This window comes from Paramormyrops kingsleyae, chromosome 14 (genome assembly GCF_048594095.1).
Source record: "Paramormyrops kingsleyae isolate MSU_618 chromosome 14, PKINGS_0.4, whole genome shotgun sequence".
Classification (NCBI taxonomy): domain Eukaryota; kingdom Metazoa; phylum Chordata; class Actinopteri; order Osteoglossiformes; family Mormyridae; genus Paramormyrops; species Paramormyrops kingsleyae.
Genome location: NC_132810.1, coordinates 10,417,372 through 10,436,397, shown reverse-complemented (window position 1 = coordinate 10,436,397; position 19,026 = coordinate 10,417,372). Strand labels below are relative to the sequence as shown.

General features: G+C 44.3%; 1 protein-coding gene across 3 annotated transcripts; it reads right to left on the bottom strand.

Moving 5' to 3' along the window:
- Positions 1–238: 238 nt before the first annotated feature.
- Positions 239–18,483, bottom strand: LOC111852513 (TOG array regulator of axonemal microtubules protein 1). Of its 3 annotated transcripts, none has more exons than XM_023828534.2 (21): positions 16,084–18,483; positions 12,915–12,987; positions 12,610–12,729; positions 11,694–11,938; positions 11,352–11,593; positions 11,052–11,155; positions 10,815–10,961; positions 10,631–10,696; positions 9,540–9,670; positions 9,313–9,409; positions 5,916–6,215; positions 5,736–5,829; positions 5,500–5,605; positions 5,138–5,373; positions 4,791–4,949; positions 4,153–4,279; positions 2,341–2,450; positions 2,042–2,222; positions 1,712–1,931; positions 1,534–1,620; positions 239–1,429 (listed from the first exon to the last, which is right to left on the bottom strand). In XM_023828534.2, exons 1-21 carry the CDS (start codon positions 18,028–18,030, stop codon positions 1,170–1,172), a joined length of 5,052 nt encoding a protein of 1,683 aa, XP_023684302.2. In that variant the 5' UTR covers positions 18,031–18,483; the 3' UTR covers positions 239–1,169. The 3 variants fall into 3 exon arrangements, with proteins under 3 accessions (XP_023684302.2, XP_023684301.2, XP_023684303.2); XM_023828533.2 differs by having other exon boundaries at positions 9,313–9,460; positions 16,084–18,482; XM_023828535.2 differs by lacking the exon at positions 10,631–10,696 and having other exon boundaries at positions 9,313–9,460; positions 16,084–18,482.
- Positions 18,484–19,026: the final 543 nt, after the last annotated feature.

Below are 19,026 nucleotides of genomic sequence, written 5' to 3'. Positions count from 1 at the left end.
TTGATCAAAGAAATATTTCTAATTGCTATAATATTAGCAGCAAAAAGAGCGCAGCTATATCTTAAAATATTAATTCAACAGAAAATGCGGAAAAATGTATATGATGGTTCAGATGTTTTAACTATTCAACACAATCCTACTATACTTTTGTTTATTTACCACTGTCATAAGAACACGACATGATGGGCGCAATTATTTAGATAAATAAAACAATTTATTTATATACAGTTTATATATATATATATATAATTTCTCTCAATTTTTCAGAAACAGGTACAGTACAATTTAGCTGTGGAAAATGTGAAAGGCTACGTTGGGACTGGCACGATTTGGAATTGCAAAATCACAGGACTGGGTGTAAGTACATGTATAAATTGGTAAATTAAATCAAAAATATAACACATTAACATCTCTCTAACCTTAGTAAAATTGTTTTACGTCCGACATTTCATTCAGGCATCTTTGTACAATAGTATATCAATAACAAAATATTAACATCCATTTTGTTCCCTGTCATTGAATTTTGGTCATGCAGAAACCATAAGACAGTTCCAACTTGGAAAACTTCTTTGTTGATGGACTTTACAGCAAATTTCAAAGATATACTGCAATATTACAGCATAAAAAATAAGGGAATACTGTGCAATTACAGACCTGAACTGTTACAAAAGCCATTTGTTTTCATTAAAAATCCTAACAAATCAGAACAGCCCAGTAAGACACATCATGGAAATGTCACATACGGCATAATATTTTAAAAATAGCAAAACTATACATCCCTTCAAGTGTTTTGTGCATTTAAATAGTACATTCCACAGCATTTCAGTCCATGTTCATTGAGTTCACAAGCTACAACAATGACAAGTACATCAGTGACACAACCGATGATGATAGCCCGTCACAATAGTGTACCATTTGTTCAAAAGTGCAAAAGAGCAGGTTGTTTGAGGGCAAGAATCCTGATACCAAGAGCTCAAGAACATTTTCATTAAATAAAAAGTTCTTATAATGTATTCTACTCTATAGAACTTACCACTATTAGTAAGGGCTAATTAAAATCTATCTAAAAATAATTTTTAAAAAGTGCATGAACTAATACATCTATCTGAAACTACATCTATATAAATCTAATTTCAAGTAAGCTATACGTTTAGTCTTTTTTAATGCTGTCAGTGGGAGGAGATGGACTTGAGCAGTCTGTTGAAGCTCTTGTAGACATTGGGGTGCTGAGATGAGGCACACTCTGCCAAACTGGGTCCCATGTGGCTGTGCAGGGCTTGGCACAGGACGGCAGTGGCCGCAGACACACTACCGCCCCGGGCCAGTAGGGATGCTCCTTTGCTGGAAGTGCCTAGGAGGTACCACAGGAGGGGTAGTGCTTTCTGCTCCACCACCTGGGGCTTGCGGGGGTACAGCTCATACACAAGGTCTGTAAGACACAGCAGGGTGCAGCAAGAGGTCAGTCACTGGCACATGGCTACTGAGAAATATCAGAACCAATCCCTGTCTTAGAGTGAGCTGTAACGGACATACCTGCAACCTTTATGATAAGGTCGACTTTGGCTTTGCCACCAAGGAACTGAGCTTTGGTGCAGAACGGCTGAAGCAGAAGAGTGTTATCTGAAATTAAGAAGAAAGAGTTCAAGTATTTGCCTCTTCTGATATTTGGGAATATTTTCCATGGCACCTGCAATAACATTGAGAGTCTTACCTATGTTTTCCATAAGAGCATGGATGACACCAATAGCTGCGCTGTAGATGGCATTGTTCTTCGAGTTGAGGTGATTGTCTACAATGGCAGGAACTAGTAAGGAGACCACCTGAGCCAGGTGGTCTTTCAGGGGGGAAATGATCTTCTGTAAGCATTGTAGGGCACTGAGATTGACTTTGCTGTTGGATTCCTGGAGCCTGGCTTTGATGGCATCAAACACCTGTGAAGAGATGGCAGAGGGTACAATTTGTGAAATTCCTCAACAAGGTAATAGCAACAACACAAGACAGTTATGAATACTGGAGCTCTTAACAATCTGCTATTAATTACCGGGAATAAGTTGACGATGACCATGTCGGGGTTCTGCTCACAGTCAGACACTAGCTGCTCCAGAGCCCTGATACGCTCACGGAAGTCCTTTGACAACATCAGGGCATTGAGCTTCTTGATGTACTCTGTCTTGTCTGCAAAGTTATTCGCCTGGCCCTTGCAGTAGTATCCATCAGGATCCCTATGCAAACAGAAAAAGATAGAACTGATGTCAGGAAGGCGGGGTTTGTGTGGAATTTTGAATGGTAACCAAATTGTGACATTTTGCATATTTTATTTGATTTGAAGATAAAACATACTGCTTGAGGCTGGAGGGCTCCCGGCTGAGAGACAAAGTGCGGGTTGTGCCACCGTTGAGTGAATGACGCCGCGTCACTGATCGGGCTTTCGGAGATGCCCCTCCCATTTCCTGATAAAAACAGTGAGCCATATGATTACCCACAATGCACCATTTACACAAATTTCATAGTCGACACACACCTTCCAGTTCCTGCAGAGCTGACAGCCCACAAATGTTTTGCCTGTACACTCCCTGTACACAAACACCAGGCACACTCAAAAGAAATGAAATTCACTGTTTTTGTATTTAGTTATACATTTTTCACTGATGTTACACAACACAGGTTAAACCAAGTTAAACTCAGTCAGTTGTCCATTTTCAGTTAAAGTTTATCTGGTTTACTTGAGAAATGTTTTGTCAATGAGAAAGAGTAAAGTAAAATACATTTTCCCATAAACACAATGTACATTGTACCTTTATACATGCTGCACGTATGGAGTATGGTCAAATCTGATCACCATGTATTATCATTTCCCATGCCACAAAATACAGGTAAGAAGTCAAATATGTTATTATATCTATGCAAGTTTTGGATCATATTAAGTAGTTACATATTGGGAAATCTACAGTGATTTTGCTGATATGTTTGTAGCCCTCCTCATGACCTACAGAGGAAAATTTTATATATATATAATTTTGATATATAATTCAGAAGCACAATCACAGCCTGAGATAAGAATGTCTTTTTCTGTACTTCAACCTTGATGAATGGCATCGATCAATTTCAGCTTGCTGGCTATCATGTTGGTATATTGTCAGAAAAAATGGGTGTTAGAGCAAAAACTGGGCCACCATTTGGAACTGGTGATGCACCACGGTTCCACTGATTCCAAAATGTGTGTGGCAATTGGATGAGTACACCAGTAAACTGTCCAGAGTGCTCCAGAAAAAAGGAAGGAGTAGCAGCATGAAAAATCAGAGAGATAATGGCTGTCATACACCAGGTTTCTGAGTCATTTTCTTGAATGTTTGTGCATTCTTTTTTTCCTTCTAGGTTGATATCACTGAATCAAGGATAGCTTTCCAGCTCAATGCCCTTGCTGGGTATCTAAATGAAGACCATGAGAAGCTCATAATAGAATAGAAAGGGGCTCCTCTGTCCTTTTTAAAAAAAATCTGTTGTAGCGCAAAATCAAATGTAGCTAGGGAACATGCTCTTAATTTCATTACAATTTGCATATGTGAATAGTAAAAAACAAAATAAACTTAACAAATCCCAGAGGCTCAGTCTGTTTACAAAGGGTTTTGGCTGACTGTCATACTGCTTAGCTCAGGGGTAGGCTTTGTCTGCCCTTAGTTTTGTTATCCCTTCTTTACTCGGTTCCATTTAGGCCTCCTCTGTTACACATTTCATTTCAGAGCCATACCATGCATGAAAACAGTTAGAATCCTTTGCTGTTAACTGGATTTTCACAATAACCCATAAGGTGTGGCCTGATCTTCATCTAAGTCATAATAATAGGCAATCTGCAATAGGCAAAGTACTTAATTACTTATCCAAAAGGAAGAATCTGCTGGTCTGTTGTAATATTATTGTTGTACGCATGCATCAACCATGACAGTATGCTTACACAGATAAATGATGTATGATCACAAAAGTCCATCCATTCAAACATTCACAGACTGTAATGGCACGCAAACAAGTGAGGTACGAACTATGCTTTATGGATTAAGCGTCTTTAAAGTTATTTGAAACAGTTGCATGAAACTACTTGACAACATTTTTACGTAAATGTTTTTTTTGAGTGCGACTGAAGACCAACCAATTTACCTTCTTCCTCAACGACAGCACTGTGTTCTTGACAGTGACAACCTCCTTGTCTGGAATGTGCCGCTCCAATAGCTTATCGAAGTCTTTGTGAGATGCCAGAAACAGCAGCATTTGACGGCCAAAGTGTCTGACGAACAGGAAACCAATCAATGGCTGTTACTGATAAGTGGTTGCTGATACTTGATTGCTATCAATGGCTGTTGCTGATTAGTGATAACGGCCATTAACAATGTAATTAGGGCTGGGCAATATGCTATAAAAATTATATAGAAATATTTTCAGACATAATTCATAATTTCGATATTTATCAAAACATTCTAAAATTCATATATATAAAAGAGTAAAATATAACGGGTGGTTTGACGACCAAAATGTTTTACTAACAGTTCTGAAACATGTGACAGGTATAATGACAAATTACACCAACAACAGACTCATAACTTGACGGAACTTCTGTAAAAATAGTGCATTATAAATTGTTAATTATGAAAGAAAACGTCTGTTGAGGTTATATCGCAATACTCACGATATTCAAATTTACGGCAATATGAGTGTTCATAATCACAGTACGGAATTTTATCACTGTATCACCCAGCCTTAAGTGTAATATCATCTAAGGTTATACTAGTCCTCCATACCTGGTTTCCTGTGAAGAATCATGCGCCAATTTGGCAACAGCGGGCAGGATACGGTCCGTCAGCTCTCGACTGCTGGAGAGCAGGCGCTCCACACCCATGACTTCCACAAGGTCAGCGAGGTGCTGAGCCGTGCTCTTCCTAACCATTGTGTTCAAGTGACTGCACATTGGAAATGAGGTTGGAAATCAAGCAATTAGCTCTGAGTGGCTTCAATATAAATACGAGAAAAAAAACACTAAAAGGTCCGTTAGAGCTGAAAAGGCTATATCTAACTCTTACAGCCAGCTCAGGTGTACAACACTTGCAAAGGTGCGGTTCAGTACGACGCATTTGTCTGGTCTACTTACTTCAGTCCTCCAGCAAGCAGGGCGTTCATGACCCGGACGGGTGTGCAGTTCTGCACCATACTAGCCAGGGCCAAGTCCACGTCCTGCCTCAAGAAAGCATTGGTCTCCCCAGATTTGTGCAGCAACACCTTGACCGTGTAGTCAAGCTCTGGGTCCATCTCTCTCCTCATGTGGGTGAAGAGTTCTCCCAATGTCGCCACTGCCACGCGGGAGACCCCTGATCGCAAGTTCTTCACCTGGAGGTCAGCACATACACAGACCAAACACTGGCTGCAGATGCAACTAGAGAGGTGACTGAGACCTAATAAGATAATATATCCAAGCTGCTAATTTCAGATAATAGAATTAAAAGGCCGTAATACCTCGTCAATCACCACAAGGCAGGTATCGTGAAGTCTGTCAGACATCAATTCAGTATGGAACTGCGCCAGGCGGCGTACAAGTTCCAGACCCTCTATCTTCTTCTCCCTGAGATTCAGTGAAAGCAGGATTCAGGAGCACAACTAGATACTGTATTTGACTGTTCTCAAAAACAACAATGGACTGTATTCTCAAATCTGATGTGTAACTAAAGCAGTTTATGGAAACAGGTACCCACCAGTCCTCAGAGCTGAGAAGACTGAGGCTGTCTGTCAGGGCTTGCTCAGGCCTGGGGATGGGTTGTAGGTTTTGCTTCCCTGGAGATAGATCATCTGGGGACCACCAGAAGGACAGCATGTAAGGCGGAGCCTCTATTATTATATCCACATTTCAAATGTGATGTAAAAATGGTCTGAACCTGAACTATGGGAGAAAGTTGACTGGGTCTTGAGGCTGAATGCCTTCCTAAGACGGGTTGGTCTGCTGGTCTTGGGTTTGTGTGACTGTATTGGAGGACTGGGCTGGATGGGCAGGACCGGCGGATGAGCTGGGCTGTCATTGGTCAGGCTGGGCCTGTTGGGTGGACGAGGACGGAATGGTGGATGGGGCTTCAGGGGAGGACTTGATTGGCAGGCTGGGCTGTATGGGGTGGCTGGCAAACTCTCTGAGGGGGACTCTGCCTTGGCCTTCACTGCAGTGTTCCCATTCTGTTGCCACTCTGCAGGGAGATAATCACAAAAGTTACATTTAAAGAAAATTTAAGTAGATGCTGTCAGAACAACAACAACAATGTATTCACCAGCAGGCTCCATCATCCCACCTCCCCATCTAATCCCTACTCGTCCCACATGCCCAACAGTTCGTAGCTTCCCTATACACTCTCTCCATCTCTCCAAAAAATATTTTAGACCAACTTTGTGTGACTTGTCTCACAATCTGCACCTATGGCAGTTTGTTCACTGACACCGTTTCAATCTTGGTGTGATTTGTTTCAAAATGGAATATGCGCCAGATCATCAGCTATACAATGTTCCTGGGAAGTTTTAAAAAGATCCATGAAATACTTTTAGAGTTACTGTGCTTACAAGGTCAAGCATCTTCTGCAGCCGCCCTTTCCTTCCTTTGCTGGCACCTAGCCCTGCTACTTCAATTTTAGTGTGATTTGGTTCGAAATAAATTCACACATAGACCTTTATCCATATAATGTTCTCCCCAGCCACCTCCTCCAGCTCCACCAGGCGAATACCAAGGCGTTCCCAGGCCAGCTGAGAGATGTAATCTCTCCAGCGTGTCCTGGGTCTGCCCCTGGGCCTCCTCCAAGTTGGATGTGCCCAAAACACCTTTCCAGTGAGGTGCCCAGGAGACATCCTTAATAGGTGCCTGAACCACCTCAGTTAGTTGCTTTCAATGCAGAGGAGCAACGGCTCTACTTTGATCTCCTCCTGCGAAGGAAACAAATTTCTTCCGCTTATATCTACAATCTCATTCTTTTGGTCACTACCCAAAGCTCATGACCATAGGTCAGGGTAGGAACGTAGATCGACTGGTAAACTGAAAGTTTTGCTTTCTGGCTCAGCTCCCTCTTTACCATGACTGAACAGTACAGCCTCTACATTACTGGGAATACTGCACCAATCCACCGGTCGATCTCCCACTCCCTTTTTCCCTCACTCGTGAAAAAGACCCTGAGATATTTAAACTCTTCCACTTGAGTCATAATGATGTTTATAATGTTTTTCTGAAGTGGAAATAAGATCCAAATACTTGAGTTATCACAATCACAAGGTCAAGTGTTTTCTGCAATCACCCTTCTTTCTGCTGCCACTAAGCAGCATTACTTCAATGTTGGTGCAATTTGTCTCAAAATTTGATCCCTTGCAGATCTTCACCAATACAACACTTCTGAAAAAGCTTGTTAAAAATCTGTCTAAAACTGTTTGCACTAAAGAGATCTAGTGTCTGACACAGCCCTTCCCTTTGCTATCACTATGCAACAAGGCTGTAACAGTACACATATTCATTGCGTGCCCTTCAGTTACACCATTTTCAGCCCGTATGCACAATGAAACAAATGTACTGCTTGACAGAGGCAGAACCTAAATTCACAGATACATAGATGTTCAACATAGAAACATTATGCTAATTATGGTTGTGAGTTGGTTGCAGCTAATGCTGGTTGCAGTGAGTCATAATTGGCAGTTTGGGAACACCAGCACGGAGGGAGAGTAGCTAAAAAGACCAAGAAGGTCTGTCAGCTGCTATACTAAACTTGTCTAGGCTGCTGGAAACACATCCAGCTCATTTGAGACAACATTCATCTGAGTGTGCGAGCAACCAGAGTAAGACAGAAACCACCTTTGCAAGAAGCCACCCCATAGCATTTGAGGCACTTTAACCAGGCAAAAAAAAAAGGCTATAGGGATATTTATTGCTACAAATATACCACCAGTCTTGGTGGTAGTGAACAAGGGATTTAGACCAGATTTAGTGCATTATGATTATGATGGCCGTATTATTGTTGAATCTTTATTTTATGTCATTATTTCTACAATGTGCAAATCTTTTGGTTCTGTTATTCAGACATGTCGATAGACACATTGCCATTGGTTTACAACTGTTCCTGTCTTTGTGCTTACAGTTTTAATAATTAATTTCAGGAGAAATTCTGTTTTCCCTGCTGTACCGAAATCGCACCAAATCATGATCCCAAAACAGGTTTGTACCGAACCATCAATTTTGTGTACCATTACACACTTACTATGCAGTGCTAATACTGTTCTATATAGCGGTATCAGTATCGTATCGCAATACTAGAAATTTTAAATTAGAATCTATCATTTTGCAAATTGTGATATCTATAAAAATGTGCTATACATCTCTACTGCGTGTTAAGAACACTAAGAAGTTAGTTACGTCATGTTATCTCACATGCCTCTTGTGCGGAAAAGCTACACTGATGGGAGATGGAAACCACTGTTGCCCATTGCTTGCCTCTAATTGATGAGGAGGGCGGCAGAAGTGAGATATGGCATTAATTTTCTGAATGAAAAGGCTGAACCAACAAAGTTGACAGCCCCAGTATGCAAACGCTGCTAAAGGGCAACACGTCACTCACCCTGATTTAAATAAGGAGTTTAAATATCATCATGTGTGCATGAAAACAGATAGAAGATACAATAGTGATGTTAGCAGTTATCACGTTTTGCGTTGCTGTTTAAAGTCATGTTTAGCCATCACACAAGTTCATTCATATCTCTTTCCCCAGTGATGAAAGTAGGCTACGGTAAACAAGAACCTTGGATGATGTTTTGTAATAGCTGAGAGCAAATTAATATCAGAATCTATGCACTGAACGGAGATTAATCTAAGGATATTTCACTAACAATGTGAAAACTATATTAAAGATATTACTGCAGAATTAATTCATAAACAGGCCTGTTTAATTTCAAAGCAATATAACATTTAAATGGGAATGTTTTACAGTATCGAGTTGGTGTTGATACTGAGGTACCAGAGCTGGTACTGGTATCAAAGTCAAAATTTTGCTATCGATCCAACACTAAACAGTGCTGCTTTTGGGGTGACTTGTCTCAGCTGCAGACCTTCACCAAGAAAATGTATCTGCAAAGTTTGAAAAAGTCCCATCAAATACCTTTTGGGTTATCACACTAATGAGAAAGTGTTTGCAGTTGTCCTGAAACCATACATATTCACTGTCTGAGGAATACAATTACAGCCACCATCCTCTAGCATTTATAATTGAGCAGGGAATATTATTTTTGTTTTTCTCAGCACTCCAATCCTGAATCCCTGACCTCTTATCTCCTCTGGGTTGAATTCTGCCGGCATCTGGTGCAGTAGCTTCTGAATCTGACGGTACTCCATCCCCATCTGCAGGAACTCCTGCTCCTTCTGACTCAGCAGAAACATGTCATCAGCAGAGCTGGACAGTATCATCTTCTCCTAAGTGGCAAAAGGTCACATGATCACAGGAGCCTGTTCGCTAGGTATTAAGGGAAATCATCTAAGACTGCCAGCTCACCATCTTTTGGCTGTTGGGATACTCGCAGGCATCATGGGGGTTTCTCTGAGCTTCATTACGAGACTTCCGCCTGCTGTTGCCACAATCTAAGGAAACACCCTGGGGGCTTGAAAGGGGAGTGCAGGAGACTCCTGCCAAGAAAGAAGGGCAACATTTAAGAAAACTAAATGAAAGAACCAAGCCCAGACAGGCAACGTCAGCAGAAATCAAGCCAATGATATATCAGGAAGTCAGTGTCCTGTTACTATGCCAAGCAGAATGAATTAAGTTACGATGATTCATGGGGCAGGAAACTATCTCACCATACACCAGGGCTGCACGATATAAGATATCACGATAGAGTCCCAATGTGTGCGCATGCGCAATGGTCACCAGGGTTCTAGATAACAGGCCAACAGTTTGTCCGGACGGCAGCTTTTCTGCACTATACGGGCATTTACGTACACCCATAATTTGATAAACAGATTAGTCGCATGCCTAAAATATTAACAAGAGGCATATTAGGATGCCCAAAAGTTAGTAATCTATGTAATTTCAGTGTATCCTTGTGTTTGGTTAAATTTGGTTAGCGGAGCAGACCACCTACTGCTGCTTTGGTACATCATGGAAGTGATAAGCACTGAAATGGTGGGCAAGAAAGGGACAGATCAGCAGCCACAACATCTTATAAAAGACGAGATATTGTGGATAAACAAGTTAAAAAGACACTGGTGGTGTGGTGGTACTTTTTGCAGTTCAAGTCTATCATGTTTAATTAAACATAAGGATACGCCAAACTTTGGGTATCACTCATTTCACCACTAATCTGTCAATGCCGTTATCCAAAGCCCTGGAATCACACTGCATTTGTCAGTACTGACTTGCGTCACATGACAACTCACACCACCACCACCAACTTATTTGACACACTTGTAGTGATCTTATCCGTTCTGTTTGGCTATAGTTTATTTTGGGCAAATTTCATCTCCTCTTCTGTTTTACAGTCAGCACAATATTAATGGAAATATTTAAAATAATCACAATGTGATGTTGTGCAGCCCTACCCTGCACATAAAAGATGATAGGATTGTGGGCGGGATGGGAGGTCTGACCTTTGCCTATAATGCCATCTGACAAGTCACTGGTAGGTGAGACCCGTCTGCTGTTGGGCAGGGACGCTGCAAAGGGGCATAGGAGCACTTTATTCTAGACGATGGCTAGCATCAGCTTCCACAATGCCCAGCAGGTGGGTATAAGCATTATTTAGAGTTATTATGCCATAGTTTCAGAGCTCACCTCCCGTGGGTCTAACCGCCTTCACTGGCGCTCTGCCGCGAGGTCTGCAAGAGGACGGAGACGCCTCCCACCGCAGATCCATCTCAGGCTCAGGGGAGCCACTGGAGTAAACGAGACGCTGACCAACCACATTCACGGCATGTGACCCTGCGGACAACACACACGGCTCTCAGCACACCTCACAACATCCACAACAGGCGGAGGAGTGACTGCGACGCACTTCACGGGGACCCGTACCCTGCAGGGGGGCGCGCTCCCTGGAGGACGCAGCCCTCGTCTTGGTGGGGGCCCGTGCAGCGCGTGGTTTGGGTTTCACGACAGATGAGGAACTGCTCCCTGAGCTGCGGGAACACCAGAGGCATTGGACCAAGCGGCCACATCTCCAACTGGACACTTTGTCTGTCCATCTGATGCCATCCACCACAAGAGGGCAGTTGAGATCTTCACATTAGGTTAGAGCGTGCCAGTTCTGGCCTTCATTTTCCAATCACCCACAAGTCAACCTGATCATTCATGGCCTTTAAGTGAGGGCCGCACCTGGTCTTGGATCCCTTGTTGGTAGAGGCTGGGGGTGAGTACAAGCTGGAGAGGCCGCTCTCACTCAGCGGGCTGGTGAGGGGGGGCGAGGTGCGTGATGGCGATTCTGGCCCCAGCTCCAGCTTGACCGCAGAGTCTGGGCTGTCTGGGTCCTGCTCTTGGTCGGGGTCCGAGCCGTTCAGACTCATCTTGGCACGCTTCTTGGCCGCGCTGAAGCGCAGGCACCGCAGAGATTTCATAATCTGGATAAGCATGCGAGCGCAGATGCGTCAGAAGATCGCAACCCTGATGGAATTTACCAGAAATCTAACCTGCACTATAGAGTCGTAATGAGATGCACACCTCTTCGCGATCCACTATCTCTTCCTCCTCCTCCTCCTCCTCCAGCATTCCCCGCTGGGAGAGGTCCTGGTACAGACACTCTTGAGTTGAGGGAACCTCAGAAGCGGGCCTCAAGGCATCATGGGATGGTGCCCGCCTGACAGGGGTGGGAGAAGTGGACACCAGCTCACCCCGGGAGCGAGGGTACGAGCCAGAGGAGAAGCGCCTCAGAGAGCTACTGGAATTCCTGCCACAGGCATGGCCACCTGGAGGGGAGGGACCACATCTGGGGTGAATACAAATACATAAAAAAAATATATAGTAACAAAGAGTTTTTAACACTGCCCATCAGTGGTCCTGTCAGGCAGCCATTTTGGCTCCATTTCCTGTGAGGCCTGCTGTCTCCCTCTAGGAACCACGGTGTCGGCGGTAGAGCCACCAGCTCGCTCTCTTTTGGGGCCACGTGCTGGACAGGTTCAGGCTGGAGCATGCATACAATGATGTCACGGGGCTGTCCAGGTACGCGGCCCCATACGGTACACGGGCTGAGTGTAGCTGCTTGGAGATGGGTGCACAAAGTGCACTATGCCGGAGTGCCTTACATGGATGTGTCTGGAGAGTAGCCGGCCCGACTAGAGTGCCGCTGCGAGGAAAGCTGCCGACCAACGTCTATCGTGCCACACACTGGTGAGGCCCAAGACAGCCACAGAGGACTAAGCAGCCCAGCTCCTTAAAGCCAAGAGCAATAAGAACTCACCAGACAACAACATTACAAAGGCTTAGGTTACCCCCATAGTGTGCTAAGCTACAGAAGCAGCCAATCACAAAGCGGTTCTGCTGCAACAATCCTGTAATCTCATACAATGCAGCTCAGAGTCACTGCCGTGATGCCAGCGGTCAGCACGCCTGCAGTGAGGTGTCCCATTTGCTGCTTTACCTGCATCTCGGTCAGAAGGACTGGCAGACTCCAGGAAACAGGGGTCCAAATCCACATTTCCAGTCCTGGGTGGAACTCTGACTGGCTCCTTCCTTCCAGTGATACGGGGCAGGTGACAATCTGGGATGAGGAAAGGGGCAGCTTGCTTATTTACAGATATAGTCCACTGCAATACGACATAGACTATCCCAGATGCTGACATTATCCCCCTTAAAAGCATAGTATCTTTTAATCCAGGCATAACATACATAACGGGGCAGAAAAAAAAAAAAACACTTTGAATTGGGGGTGGGGATAGTTCTCACCGGGCTCGCAGACATAGGACTCTTGTCCATACTCCAGGGCAGGGGGTGGGCAGCCCTTGCTTAAGACCTGAAACTGGGAAACAGTTATTACAGCTATGAGGCTCCTGCACAGCACAAAGCAAAGCGAACAGTGGAAGGCAGGAGAATTAAAATGAACACATGGCTATCCAATACAGAGAGGAGGCTTTCCAGCCCCTCAGAGTGTGTAAATAGGCGGCTAAAACCCTCTAAATTACTGCCAGGAACCGCATCCGCTGCCTGCCCAATGAAGTAAACAACGAGAGAGGCATCCCTGCTCAAGAGACCCCCACTCGAATCACAGAGAGAGCGGTACATGCCTGTAATCTCGCTGGGCAGCGGGTGAATTATTCATGACGGATAACAATTGCGGGCTGCAGAGACAGACGATCTATCAGCCAAACAAATCGAGACGAGCGATTGTACGGAGGGATGGGAGCAGCTCAGCGGCCCGTTAGCCAGTGCTCAACGGCACTCGCAGGCTCCTATTTCCGACTGGATGAAAGGCTTCCAGCTTTGATAAGCCAGCAAAGCCTGAAGCTTTGATGCAAGGCGTAGTTCGGTGGGGTTATTTACCTGCAGTTCTGTACATTTCTCGGGGACTGAACATGGAACTAATGGTGCACCAATGTGTACAGATTAATGGAAGTGAAATGTTACTTCTTAAGATCCGGCGAATGTGTGTAGCAACCAATTCATATTACACAGGCAGAAGGACATCAGCAAGGTAACGTTATCTAGACTATAATGAGGTTCTAAGTGGTGAATGTGCTTGCAAAACCCCTCGTTCTCCACCATGATAACTCGCCCAATGCAATCACCTCCATTATTTTTGTAGTTACATCTTTAGCTCTGGTCCTGGTAACTTTCAATACTGACTAAATACCAGGCAGCAATATCAGCCAAGACTGGCACATTGGACCGATGCTGATGTCTTGATTTTAACAAACACCAGCCGATGCCGAAGTTACCCGATATACGAGTGTATTGTGCATCTCTAGATGAAACCCAGGAGGGTGTTAGATGTCTTATCCACGCTGGACTAGCGGCTCCGACCCGGTGCTGCCACTCTCCATTCAGAGCCACACCGGAGGAACGCGATCCGCGCTCGAGGCAGCGTAGCATCATGTGTAACCAGAGACACAGTGAGGGGAGCTTGCACGAGGTCCCCATGCTGTTCCATGCCTATGCTCTCTTATCCTGAAATTGTGATTGTCGCACAAACAATGGAGGACAGAGAGAAGGCAGAGCATTATTCAGAACAGGGGATCGGATCAAAGGGACCGTGTAAGCCATCATATGGACAGGTCAGTTACACACAAGTGTGTTTGAATATTAGGGACAAGAGCACTCTCAGCCTCACCAGTACCATAGTGTATGCACACTACATATACAGTACTGCTCATTATACTGGTATTACACATATTTACTGCGGGAGGGTTCTGTACAGACTGTACTATTTCCGTTTGTTTATGTGGCAAGGAACAGGTATGTACTGTACAAGTTTTCCCCGTGGACTGGAAGCACTGGCGGCTTCCTTAATTAATGCTGCGATGAGGAATGACTGGCTTGCAGGCGTTGGGAGATTGTTTGAGAACACGCTGGTATTTCTGTCCCATCCATTTGAGATTACAGAGCCATTAGCGGACTGATCTGGGGTGAGTTTCCCGAACTGTTATTAACGCTACGTCGTTCTTAAGTTCTGTGTTAAAAGATAGAACTAACGAACGACGTAGCGTTAAGAAGGCTTCGGGAAACTCACCCCTGTGCAGTAAATATAAGCCCCACCCCCCAAAACCTAAGCACAGTGTCTCTGAGCCTCAAGTAAATTTTTAAGCCGAATTAACAAGCATTAAAAATGAGTGGGAAAATGATTTAGAGGCTATAGGTTTACTGGCCTCCAGTTGCTAAACCTGGAGAGGGAGGCATATACCAAACAAAGAGCAGCTCCACCCCCAGATTCCCGTCATAGCTACCTGACTGCGATCCGCTACAAGCAAAGTCTGAGGTCACCTGGTCCTCTTCTCCTCTAAAACATCAGCACAGTCGCATAGCAACCAGCAAGAGCTTCACAATTCATCAGTTCTAAGCTAACGGATGCCTGTCCCAAGCGCTTCAGACATGCATGTCATTGGAGGTATGTGACATACAATAAGACATGTCCACCTGTCGATTGAATAAGTGCTTCGGGCATCGTTATCACCCATAAACTACAGCTGCTGCAACCTCCTTAGTCACTGCAGAGCACCTCACAGTAACGCGAAATATGTTCCCATGGACAGGTTTCCCGGAAACCGCACCAAAGGTCAAAAACTTGGCTCTACGTGACCAAGTCGTGGAACTGTTCAAGCGAGCCGAAAGACCCCCAGGATGATATCATGGTTCTTCCAGAAAAATCAAATCTCACCTCCGCATTACAGCAGAGGCTCAGGGATGAGTCACCGCGCCTGGACTCTCCGCAATCAGAGAAGCTCCTTGAGTGCAGAACGAGGCAGGCCAATCAGACAGAACCATGGTACTCATCCATCAGGTCAGCGTCACAATAACAGCCACCATCTATCCATCTATTGCCCCGAGCCCCATCAGCCATCGAAAGCCCCTCAATGTCAGCAAGCAAAGTGTCATCAAAAATAAATGTTACAGTGGGACAAAAGTAGACAACGTTACTTCATGGGCATGAATCTAGGCCTGGACATGTAGTTGAATTTTAGTAGTAGAATGAAGAGAGACTGGCTGTCTTACAAGATTAAGTTTCGCTTTAGCCCTCATTCATGCTTTGCAAGATGCCCTGGGAGACCTCTGAGGCTGACCTCTGTCCTCCAGCTCTCTCCATGAATACTGCAAGCTGACTAACCACACTGGAGCCATTTAGCCAGGCTCAAAATAGCATGTTATTCACAGGTTAACAGGTGTTAGCTGGTAAATACCAAACAGCCTACATTTCACAGCGGTTTAAAAAAAAAAAACACTTATGTTGAGAAGGAATATAATTATCTCTTACAAGCGCATGTTTTACACCTGCTATTCAGTTCTTCTGCATATACTGAAACAGACAATCACTTTGCTGTTGATACATAGCTAACCCCTATGATCTTTTTTATTAAGTCAGGAGTAACAGCATGGACAGACTAAATCTAAAATGGAGGCTCACCTGGGCAGATGATTTGCTGTTGAAGTCTTTGCCGGTCAGGGGCTTCATGGTGGCGGGGAGGCCCATCCGTTCCCACGGGAACCTGTTCTTTCCTTTGCCAGCACTAACGATCCTCCTGTGCTGGGGGAAGACTTCGGTGAGACCCCCCAGGGTCCCATCGCATGGCCTGTCGGGCTCTGGCTCCGTCTGGTGGCTTCTGCCGCTGCTGACACGACAGCCGTCCATCACCCAGTCCAGGTCAGCTCCGGAGCTGAACTGTGGCGAACTGCGCTGGCCAGGCCTCGGGACGACCAGGGCATACTCCACCATGCCATCCAGCGACAGACGGGGAAGAATGTGCCGGGCTCTGCGAGTTTGAATGGCTGCCGCCAGGCCCTCCGCATCCCCGTTGAGCTCCACTCGGTCAATCGCTCTTAACAGAGGCTGCTTCTTCCCATTATCCAGACAGTAGTCGAAGACAGCAAATAGTTCCAGGGCCGCGTGGCGGACTTTCTTCTTGGTGTCCGCCAGACAGGGTGCAACTTCATAGCAGAGGCTGGGGATGTTGAAGTCTTTCCTAGGGTGGGTTAGCATTCCAGCTATGATGATGTTAATGACGTCCTCCCTCACCCTGGAGTTCTTATGCTTCAATTGTCCAATTACCAGGTCCAGGACCTTCTGTGGTCCTACGATCCTCATTAGCTGCCTGAAAATACTCATGTACTCAATCCTGGCGATGACGCATGTGTCACCCAAGATCCTGAGAGCTGCACATACTATCTGTTTTAGATATTTATCTACATTTAAGGCCAGTTTTTCAATTAGCAGATTCATCACCTGTAAAGTGCCATAAAAGACCTTGAAGTTGGTGTCATCCAGCATTCTGCGGAGGAAGCTAATAAACTCCTCGATGTTGTCTGAAGACACCTGCTTCAAATCCAGATCAAGGAGAATGTTTTTCAGCTCATCCACCCCATTAATCCTGTTCTGATAATTCTTGAGGTCTAGGAGTTGTTTGTGCAGCTCCTGGGGTACAATTTCAAACATCATCATGGCAGACAGCTTTGGATTCTTTCTCAGAACTGGGTACTTAAGAAATTGAAAAATCCTGGACTGTGAAAATCTGATCTTCCCATTTTTTGCTTCTTCATGCTGTTCAGGGGACTGGGAAGAAGTTGGTATCCCCCACTTCAAAAACTGGTGCCAGTGATCCTCTTCAAAGTTATAGTAGACCCTCAGGAGATAGTCAGGCAACAGGTTGACAAATCCATTAAAATTTTCTGGCCCAATATTCAGCTTAATTTGGTTTAATGTAACGTAAGCCACAAAAGGATCATCAGACTCCTTGTTTCCAAGAAGTATACAACTTAGCGACGTGATCAGATCACTCAGGTTAAGATTCTGCGACTCTTCCTTCAAGAGAACAGGGTATATGTCAAAAGTCGCAGACCTTATTCCGTTTTCGCGGTGCAAGAGAGCATGCTTAGTAATTATCTGGAAAACTCTGTAAGGCTTAGCACTGAATTTCACACACTTCAGAAGAGTCTGCAGGAGAGCCTTGCGATTTTTATTATCGGCAAGGCTGACTTCATTCAGGAGAACTGGAAGCACGTCGATCCTGAAATCCTCTATACACTCTTCTGGTATAGACACCAATTCAGACACTAGTTGAACACAGGCTTTTTTTATATTTTTACGATCGTCCTTTTGAAAAATATCGGCCAAAGCCTCGAGTATATCCTTTATTTTTGGAAATAGTATCCGTCCACCATGTTTCTTCAGATGACTAAGAATCGCTCCGATTGCCGATAGCCGCTTACCTTCGGTACGATCATTTAAAGATGAGATAATTTCATCTTGCTGGACCTCCAGGCTACAAACTATCCCCTTCTTCCTTAGGGGGTTTGGGCGTAGGTCAGCAGACGGCGGAGCTGAAACTTCTTGTTCGCGTTTGTCTTGATCAGACATTAAGGCACATTTGTATGCTGTTTTTCTAAAATAGTCGACATGCCGATCTCTAGCTCAAATAACCAAGATGGCAAGCTAGCCTTCGCGGCGTCGCGTATGGGGTTTGCCAAGCAATTGCTTCGCCGATAACGCGCCACTAAAAATATATATATATATTGTACTTTTTTTACTAAAACAAAGCAATTCAAACCCGTTTTCCTTTTCCAGGCTCGTGTTATGAGACGTGGGGTGGTGTCACAGTTCAAGCGATGGGAGGTATCTGATATTTGTTAAACTTTTGCAACGAAGTTTTCTTCAGAATGTCGTGGTTGTTGTCGCTACCCAAATTAAAAGCACGCCGTTGGTAACGCCAGAGTCTCCCCATCGCTGGGTGACACGAAAATGGCGTGTGGGACTGGTCACAAACCCAGCGCTTCCATGGTGACGCGCGGTCTTCTGACCCCGGAAGTAAACAGTTTAGCCTCTTCCGTATACATACCACGGACCTGCAAGAAAATGCCACTTTTCTGTCATACTGGGAATCCGTAGTTTTCCCTTCACTGGCTTTTTTATATTTACTTTATTTCAGTTCCTGATTTAATCGTGAATTAGCGTATTGTGATGTACTACTATGAAAACTGTGCAATACGAAATAACTGTGTAATATTACGAAACACCTGCGAATACTGGGCAATAACTTGCCAAAACAATGCACATCTCTCTCTCTCTCTCTCTATATATATATATATATATATATATATATATATATATATATATATATATATATATATATATATGATGTAAATAGTTATGACATCTGCATCTGTAAAGAAACTAATATGATGTAAAGAGGAACGTCAGATGAATGTAAGAAAATGTAATTCAATTTTTTCGATATTTTCTATTTTTGATTAATATTCATGTCTGTGGTTTATGGGAAGGGCATGTTTTTCCACGAATAAATAGTCGCACTCACTTTTGTGGATGGTTATAAATATCTAGACAATATCTTCTTTG

What these genes read in the sequence shown, in the direction of transcription:
- LOC111852513 (XM_023828533.2), bottom strand. Translation starts at nt 18,030, where the DNA reads ATGTCTGATCAAGACAAACGCGAACAAGAAGTTTCAGCTCCGCCGTCT. An exon ending in ACAGCAAATCATCTGCCCAG is followed by an intron (nt 12,988 to 16,083) that starts GTGAGCCTCCAT and finishes ACTGTTTCCCAG; the next exon opens with TTTCAGGTCTTAAGCAAGGG. An exon ending in CAACCCAGAGGAGATAAGAG is followed by an intron (nt 6,216 to 9,312) that starts GTCAGGGATTCA and finishes ATCTCCCTGCAG; the next exon opens with AGTGGCAACAGAATGGGAAC.